Here is a 10,000-nt window from a genome sequence, read left to right as displayed (position 1 = left end):
TGTTTTGGGGGACATATGTACTCATTTCTAATTTGATAAATCCAACACGTCTCAAAAGAGTTGGGACGGGGATCAGTGAAATTTAGTAAACATCCAAATAAGATAAAACAACAAAGAAGAACATTTCAAAATGAATTGTACTGACGGACAATATAGGTGTCCAGGTATAAGATCATCACAGAGAGGCTGAGTCACTCAGAATTAAAGATGCAAAGGGAATAATTACCATAGTTATTACATACATTTTTGAATTCCCTTTGATTTACCACGATTGAGTGTATATAAGACATATCTTTGTTAATAAAATCATTGTATAGGTTCATGACATCATGAAATATATATTGGCTGTAGTCTCACTCTAATTCCTGGAGTGCTAGAGCTATTGAAAATTGACCATATTAAGAATGCTTAATGCATGAAAATGACACAGGGGTTTAACATTCTCCTAAGCACCTGAGCTCACTTGAAATAGACCCAGAAGACATGGGAAACTGTCCTTTGCTTACAGAAGTCAGCAGAAGTTGTAGAAGTCCATTCTTTTTGACAATAATAGAGCATTGCACATCCTGTGCTACAGTGAAAATGGACCATCCAACTTGTGTTAGTGCTAGCTTCAAAAGTCAGCCTCCATGATGGCATGCGGATGCAGTAGTGCATTGGTTAAGATGTTCTCACTCATCTGTAGAGTTAAATACAGTGCTGAATGGTATAAATGGGTTTTAAACAGCATGAAAAGCCACTCATGCATTATATTTTGAAGGGAGATCTTCGATTACTGCCACATAGTAAGGTCAAATTGCATTCTCTACTATGTTTTAACAGTTTGGCTCCATCATAAGGACCAGCATGTGATAAAATCGTGGGTTTTTGGTCAAGACCTGTCACACTGTAAGCACTACAGAAAGGAAAACATTGCAAAACATGACAAGGAATACACCCACCATTTAAGCTGGTGAAATCATGTCCAAGATAGGAATTAACACTATTTTTTATATAAAATCATCTCATCGGTTAATGTATTTAACTGTTAAGTGTTGTCTTTTGTTTTGTTTTTAGTCTTCCTCGACATTTGCTGCCATTTATTGTCCCCGTCCCAACTCTTTTGAGACGCGTTGGATTTCTCAAATTAGAAATGAGTACATATGTCCCCCAAAACAATATTTTTTTCTCGGTTTTAACACTTAATATGTTGTCTTTTCACTATTCTCCATCTAATGAATAGATTGAGTGTTTTGAAAATGATAGCATTTTGATTTTATTCACTGTTTACCAAACGTCCCAACTTCATCGGAGTTGGGGTTAGTACACTGCTCTAGACATTAGTTAAGTAATAGGACTCTTATGCGTTGCTATTATTGCTATACTACTTACGTATTAGGGATGCAAACGATTGATCGCTTAATTGACTTTAATCGATCAATACGTTAATCGATTAAAAAACATTAATTGCAATTAATCGACAATTCAACTGACAAGAGACCCAGGTAAAATGGGCATGTGAAGAGTGTGTGTGAAGAGGGATGTGAATAGTGGGAATATTTAAATCACCTTTGGATTAAAGAATTGAAATAGAATTAATTTGAATGTGGTATTTTATGTAAATGTGGTAATTAACATTTTTAGATTTAGTAGGTTTATTTCAAAAAACATTTAGATTTTGGGGGAAATTAAGCAATAAGCCACGAGAGGCGATGGGTTATGCTCGATTGATAACAGCCAAGGGGAGTGGGGCACGACGAGAAGCAGAGTGCCGTAAACGTCCCCTTGCCCGTTATCAATAGAGCATAACCCACGGACTCAAATGGCTTATTGCTTATCTAACACTGTTACACTTAATCGCTGACCAAATTTATTTAAAAAACGCTTTAATAACAATCAAATTGATCCGCGACAAGTTGAGGAAGTGATTGTGGTTACCCCGGCAACGTTACTCGGCGTGCGTGCGTCGCGCTGCCAGACACACACTTGCTACAAAAACTCAAGGAGGCGATAAACACCACAGGAATGAAATGTCTTTGCAATCACACTGATACCCCAACCACAAATGGTGCAATGATGTGCTCTTCTTGCAGACTCCCTACCCCAACTGCAAAATATTCTCATTACCGACGTAGATGCGCTGGGTCTAACTTAGACGCGCATAGAATCTTCAGGTGGAAGGTGTAGGTTTACACTCGATTGACCACAGCTATCAGCCAATCAGAATCGAGAAGCGGAATGCACAGTGTTACATACGCCGCTTATCAATTAATCGTAAGTTGGTCGATAAGGCTATCAACTAATGATTAATGAATTAATGTATCATTTTCATCCCTATTACGTATGTATAATGACATTTGACATTCAACTCTATTCCTTGATTTACCCATATTGATAGTAGGGATGGCACAAACCGCACCGAAAACCGAAACCGTACAATTCACACACATACCGAACCGAATCGTGCAATCCATCGCAAACCGCAATTCATGTACTGCCCAGAAAAATATGTAAAACAGAGATTTCTACAGAGATCTAGAGTATCTTATCCAGTCTCTCTGATTAAAACATTAGCGTATAAGACCAAATCAGAGGATGACACAATTAAAATCATACCATTTTCACATTACTGTATAAGCCTACACAAACCATATGTAGGATATTTAGTGATAAGTCCGATTCTATTAGCCAGTGCACCATTTATCATGAACTAAAAAAAAGAACCGTAGAGAACCGAAAACCGTGACATTGACACCGCAATATGAACCGAACCGTGAATTTTGTGAACCGTACCACCCCTAATTGATAGCTGTTGCATGTACAAATTCTGATTGTGAGAAAAGCCCAATTGAATTCGAATTGAGATCCTAAGTCAGCAATAAAGCCTAGCATATGTCAACCCCAGAAACTTACCGTTTGAGCGAGGTTTACTCATGTCAAATGTGCTAATGCATGCTACAGCCCCACGGCATGGATCACTTGCCAATTTCAAAATAGTTTTTTTTCTCCTCCATCCCCATCACAAGCTTATACGGTCTTCTGGCAAATCATGGGGTCATTTGTGGCATAGCATAGTCATGAGTGTGCAATCTACCACAGCCCATTACACCGGCCCCATTACCCGCATGTAAACACGTTTAGAGATGCAAGCAGAGGAACGGTGGAGGGAGAATGAGAAGGGGGCGGGGTGGGGACAGGGATGGGGCGTCAGGATGTGTATGTGTATCCTCAGAGTGAATTCCCTTCACTCATAACCGTAACCTACTCCCTGATGGCACAAGGACAACTTTCATGTCCAGGGCTGCCATTTACCCAAGGCTGGAGATGATGGTCAATTTTATGATTGAGAAAATTACTTTTCGGTATCACTATAAAGCCATATGGCTGTGTGTGTGTGTGTGTGTGTGTGTGTGTGTGTGTGTGTGTGTGTGTGTGTGTGTGTGTGTGTGTGTGTGTGTGTGTGTGTGTGTGTGTGTGTGTGTGTGTGTGTGTTTGTTTGTGTGCGTGCGTGCGTGCGTGCGTGCGTGCGTGCGTGCGTGCGTGCGTGTGTGCACGTGCGCACTTATGTGAGTGCGTTTGGGTGTGTGTCTGTGTACATGAGCTTGCTGTGTGTGCGCGAGTGCGCGTGCGAGCATGTGTTTGTGTGCTCACATGCTATGTGTGTTTCAAAGACAGCGACGCTAAAGGCAATAGTTGCTTTTAAAGTACAATTCAGTCAAGTTTATAAAAAGACTCGCAAACTTTTCCTCTCCAGTGACTTCTTAAGCCAGATATGTGACATACCAGCCAGAGTGGAGGCAGTAATTTATCACTGTCTACCAGAACACCAGGCAGGGAGGGAGGGAGTGAAAGAGGCTGGGAAAGGGGCAATGGAGGGAGGGATGGGTAGGGAAAGCTAAAAAGAGAAAAAAAGAAAAGAAAAAAGCAGAGGGAGGCAGAGAAGGAAAGAGGACAGAGGAGGAGAGAGCTTCTTACGGTACACCTCACAATAAATAAAATCTTCAGCCAAACAGGAGACACACACATTGAGTACATACATACACATCACATTGAGAAAAGGTCATTTCATAAAATCCCTCCCTGTCTATGTCTATGTCTATGTCTCTGCCTGTCTGTCTGTCTGTCTGTCTGTCTGTCTGTCTGTCTGTCTGTCTGTCTGTCTGTCTGTCTGTCTGTCTGTCTGTCTGTCTCTCTCTCTCTCTCTGCCTCACAAACAGAGTCACAAATACAATCTTCACTGTTCTTCTCTAATTCTTGTACAGTATCTCATTGTGAGTCTACACATTTAAGGTCTTGCTGTTTAATTTTTCAAGTTCATTAGCCAATAAATGAATATGCTGAAATCAAAGAGCACACACACACACACACACACACACACACACACACACACACACACACACACACACACACACACACACACACACACACACACACACACACACACACACACACACACACACACACACACACACACACACACACACACACATTTTATTTTTGTCTTTTGGGCCCCCTCCTTAACCTCAGTGTGGCATCCCTAGTGGCTGTGTCTAAAATGCTTCCCTGGGCTCTGCCAATGGTCACGGATATCACGTCGACACACACAAAATTGGCCTGTAATTGCACATTAGGCAGCCCTAGAATTAAGCCGACCAGCTGGGCATGAGAACAGAACCTGTGGATGCACATCACCTAAAAAAAGGCTCCGATCCCAGCTGGATGCTTCTCTACTCTTTCTTTCTTATTTTTTGAAAGAGGGCATAAGAGAGAGAGAGAGAGAGAGAGAGAGAGAGAGAGAGAGAGAGAGAGAGAGAGATAGAGAGAGAAAGAGAGAGAGAGAGAGAGAGAGAGAGAGAGAGAGAGAGAGAGAGAGAGAGAGAGAGAGAGAGAGAGAGAGAGAGAGAGAGAGAGAGAAAAGGCACAGACACAGACACAGACACAGACACAGAGTGAGAGCGAGAGAGAGAAGATTTTGGCAACTGTAGTAAAAAGTGAAAGATGCAACAGAGGTGGTAGCTGGTAGTGGTGGGGTGAGGGTTGTGCTGCTTGCATTCCTTTGGACCTGTTGTGCACCGCACTGTCGCACTTGCTGCTATTTTGCAATGAAACAATGATCACGAGCCTCTCGTCACGGTGACATTAGAGGAGGAGAGATTAACTATCCTGGGCTATTTGCATTAGGAAAGAGGAGGAGAGAAGAGGAGGAAAGAGGGAGGGAGAGAGAGAGAGAGAGAGAGAGAGAGAGAGAGAGAGAGAGAGAGAGAGAGAGAGAGAGAGGGGGAGGGAGGAAAAAAATCAGTGGAATAGATTACTGCCAATTCCAAATGGGTGAGGAAGAGCTCTGTTGCGTGCAGATAACACAGAGTTCTCTCTCTCTCTCTCTCTCTCTCTCTCTCTCTCTCTCTCTCTCTCTCTCTCTCTCTCTCTCTCTCTCTCTCTCGCTGCAAGCCAAATGTGTGCCAAAAACACACACATAAACAGTTTGGAGAGACTGAGCAGGACAGAGAAAAAACAGAGAAAGGGTGAGAGAAAGGAGAATAAGGGAGAGAGAGAGAGAGAGAGAGAGAGAGAGAGAGAGAGAGAGGAGAGTGAGAAAGAGAGTGCATGTTTTTTTTATCCCACAGCCTCACATTTCTCCATAGTATATTTAGAAACACTTGCGATAATTACTAGCCTCTTGCCGTCTTCCATGCCAAAACTACAACCTACAGGCAGTCACATCAGGGCTTCCTGGAGTTGATATGGAAACCATGGAGGGAACCAATCAGCTTCCTGCATTTTACACTGATAATACTCAGCCAACCAATCAGAGTGCTGGAGCAGTATCATTCAGACTTCCTGCAACTGTTGATGTTGAGCATTAGTGGCCCGACTCCAAACAAAGTCATGAGGAGCATTTCCAAGTGCTGTTGACTCAATAAGAAAATCTGCTGGAAGCTATGTCAAGCGTAAACACACATCGCATTAATAAGTCATGTGCAAATGCACAAATAATCCTCTGTTTACTTTACACTGAGGCAAATGGGTTATCTGAAGACAGAGCGTAGGATTTTTAAAAATACCCGAGAGGCTTTTAGCACCATTTTTCTCCTACTTAAACGATTATATTATTCTCTCTGTTTAAACTTCAGCAATTAGAGATACCTGCCTGGACCTGTTGACCCTTGATGATTAACTACAATCCCACCGCTGGCTGCTTGTCATGACATATAAAATTGCAGGGCAGCTCAGATTATCTCGGCTTTCCTCTCCAACAATGATGCTCATAATTGCCAAGCACAGATTCCCATGGCAACAGCCAAGAGGTCGCCATATTTACAGTGTCGCCACGGTAATTACTTTAATCACAGCCGCCATTACGGCCATCATTGTCCTCATCACCATCATCACCATCACCATCACCTTCACCACCGCCATCATCACCATTGCCTCTGCTATTATTTGTGGTTTTAGCCCATAGCTGCCCATAGCAGCATTGTAAAGAGGGCTGACTGACCTAATGACATAGAGGCAATAGATAGATGAGTATTGCCATAAGGAAGCTGGGACTGGGCTGCCTGCCCTTCATGCAGTCCATTAAGTACTGGAGCTGGTGTCAAACTGATGTAACCAAAGTCCAACCACAGATCATTTTGGGCCTCCCGTCAATAACATTGTAGAGTTAATCAGAACAGAGGAGAGGAGAGGAGAGGAGAGGAGAGGAGAGGAGAGGAGAGGAGAGGAGAGGAGAGGAGAGGAGAGGAGAGGAGAGGAGAGGAGTATAGAAGACAATGTAGAGGAGAATGGGGAGTGAGCAATGACAATTTAAGAGAAAAAAGAAGGAGGGGGATGGAAGAGAGCCAAGGAGCTGTTCAATGCCTAAACTATTGTTTGGAAAATAAACATCCTGCCATGGATTAGTTATACTTTAAGTGGCTTCACTAATTAGCTTATCTACCTGGCAGGACAGTTTTTTTTTAATTAGCACTGTCTGGTTTAGTGAACGGTTGCAACAAATATTTGCTATGGACAATTCTCTGAGGATGTGAGAAGAGAGGCGAGGAGAGGTGAGGTGAGGTGAGGTGAGGTGAGGCGAGGAGAGGAGAGGAGAGATGAGATGAGGAGAGGAGAGGAGAGCAGAGGAGAGGAGAGGAGAGGAGAGGAGAGGAGAAGCGTAACTCTCAGGCAAATTAAAGCATTGATCCTCATTAATGGAGCATGATGGTTATAAAGCGAAAGGGTTCATGCTGTTGTCTCAAGCTGCCTCTTAATTGCATTGACACATAAACATTGTCTTCCACAACTTAAGAAAGCATCCCCATTTTTGGAGGAGAATGAAAGAAAGAAAGAAAGAAAGAAAGAAAGAAAGAAAGAAAGAAAGAAAGAAAGAAAGAAAGAAAGAAAGAAAGACAATACATAGTCGGATGAGGTCACACAGGCCTCTTTTCAGCATCACGTGTCGCCAAAACATAAACCTGTTGCTTTGCTCTGCCTGAATACATCCTGACAGTCTGACACCTACTAGACACTTATTTACTCTCTCAGCGCTACCGTTCTATACTCCCCAGGTGCATAGGGCTTATGACGGGAGAGTGCCATAATGGTAAACAGACAGTGACAGCCTTCAGTTCAGTTGCTTACCAACTGCCTATGCAGCAACTTAAGGAGAGTTTCTTGTTTGAATAAAAAAGGTTCATACAAAATGGAATTTGTTTGGTAATTAAAGTGTCATTTCCACGTCAGACTTTCATTAGGGCTGGTGCCTATCAGCTGTCATGGTGACAGTGAGGAGCCCCCTTGATAACTGGCTGTGGTGGAGGTTAATTGGACAGAGGGAGCGTGCGGGTGTCCGCTTGGTGTGTATGATTGGGTGATCTGTGATGGGGCTCTGACGGGAGCTGTCCAGGGTGCTGATGGCAGCTGTTAGGTGCTGAAACAGCCGTTAGGTGCTGTACTGTAGCTAGGATGCAAACACACATACACAGACACACAGAGGCGTACGCGCACACGTGAACACGCATAGACGCATGCGTGTGCGCATGCACATAGACACACACACACACACACACACACACACACACACACACACACACACACACACACACACACACACACACACACACACACACACACACACACACACACACACACACACACACACACACACACACACACACACACACACACACACAGCAGCAGCAGCAGCAGCAGGAGTGGCAGGGCAGGGGGCTTCCTTCACCTGTCTGCTTGGCTCACGTCTGTCAAAGCGCTTCAGGGAGACGAGTGGCCGTGAGGCAGGCCAGAGGGGGCAGCTTCTGCTTTTTGACCTGACTCTCCATCAGTGACTGATGAGACACCTGACCTCATCATGCCACAATGTGAACCGAGAGGTCTTCAGATCACCCGCCCACCCACCCACCTCACAGCTGTCTGTCATATTTAACAAGGCAGCTCCACAGTCAATGGCAGCAACAATTTGTTTGAACTGTGTGACTGTCTCAAGTCTACATGTTAGTGTTACAAATTCTTTGTGTGCTATCACTAATGAAAACAAACCAAATAAATCCAATGTACTGTACGTACACTGACAGTCATTTAATTGTAACAACATGCATTCAGTTGTTGATATTTTAATAATCTCACCTTATTACGACAGTAGCACATGTCAGGGCAGTGCAACGTCAGCTAATGCCACAATTGTATGGATTACATGTTTTTGTTGTTCTTAGTGGATTATGTAAGACACATATTCATTGCAGTACATTCATTACCAATCAATTACTAATGAATGTATGGGCATTAGCTGTTGTTGTCCCAACTGACGTCTGAGCCCAAATGTCATAGAGCCAAACGTAGATGAGTAGTGTGTTGGTGCTGCTCACCTGCAGGTCTGGGTCCTCCTCGTGCTGCAGGTGGGCCTCCTCTGCTGCCTCCACCAGCCGCTGTGGAGGACACACAAAGCACACAGACATGTTAACTTCAAACAGACACAAAAGACACATCGTTTCAGTGACCAGTCACCTTCCGGATTCAATTTGCATTATTTCAAAGGGCTACTATGACAGCAATAAGCAAGCAATCATTCCTTAGTTCCCAGAAGTAACATGTAGTAATCCTGTTTCGAATCAGTAGGTCGACTGAAGAGGGCAAACACAAATCAACAGACTAGCCCCACCAAAGACCAAACCGGGTTCTGACTAGCCAACATAATGGTGTATAAAATCAGATGCACGTGACTTATTTTATTTATAATAAGTCGCTTTAATTTAACAACAACAACAAAAAGATTGAAAGCATACATTGGACTGTGTACTGTATACCATGATGGTATACAGTACACAGTCCAATTTATGCTTTCAATCTTTTGTTGTTAAATGGTATTACCATCCACCTGTAACCATGGTATGCTGTTGCCTACTATGTAAACATTTAATTGTCAGTATAGGGACAGGCTAGATATGAAGAGTTTGGTAACACTTTATTTTAGGGACACATCTATTAGCACTAATACATAAAATATTAATGCATGTGTAAGTAACTTGTAAGGCATGTACTAAGCAAAATAAGACAGTTGTTAAGCATGTATTCACAAATGTCTTGTTCATGCACAATAAGGGATTTATTACCAATATAACCTTAGTAAGGACCTAGTAGACCTAGATTTCTATTTATGTGTAAGCAGTAAGGGCCAGAATACAATGTGTATAAGCTCCTGGTACACTGTGTGAACAAACCCTGAACAGTGTGAAAACAGATGTGGAATAAGGGTCCCTATTCTAAAGTGATGCATTGCTCAGCCCAGATGGCTTAGGGCCCCCGCACTACCTAGGGCCCCCACTCTACGTCCCCCCCGGGAAGCAAAGTGTAAGAACATTTCAGATTCTACATTAGTCTCAGTAGGTATGAAGATCTCACTTATTCTACTCATTATGTTAAATGAGTAATTGGAAGCATTATATAGCAAGGATTGGACGTAAAGTTATCAATGACGGTGGGTGGTGAGATGTCATTTTTTCATACACCAATTAGTTTTAATTGTAAA

The 10,000-nt window shown here is 42.9% G+C and overlaps 1 protein-coding gene across 1 annotated transcript in view; it reads right to left on the bottom strand.

The window, feature by feature from the left end:
* cacna2d3a (calcium channel, voltage-dependent, alpha 2/delta subunit 3a) overlaps positions 1–10,000 on the bottom strand; it is a 307,539-nt gene that overhangs the window by 231,345 nt on the left and 66,194 nt on the right. Inside the window, exon 4 of the mRNA XM_063208921.1 lies at positions 8,841–8,900. Coding sequence (XP_063064991.1) covers positions 8,841–8,900 — 60 coding nt within the window. The remainder of the gene's footprint in view (positions 1–8,840; positions 8,901–10,000) is intronic.

Source organism: Engraulis encrasicolus, chromosome 10, assembly GCF_034702125.1.
Source record: "Engraulis encrasicolus isolate BLACKSEA-1 chromosome 10, IST_EnEncr_1.0, whole genome shotgun sequence".
NCBI lineage: Eukaryota > Metazoa > Chordata > Actinopteri > Clupeiformes > Engraulidae > Engraulis > Engraulis encrasicolus.
Note: the sequence above shows the minus strand (reverse complement) of the source record. Positions and strands in the feature narration are given on the sequence as shown.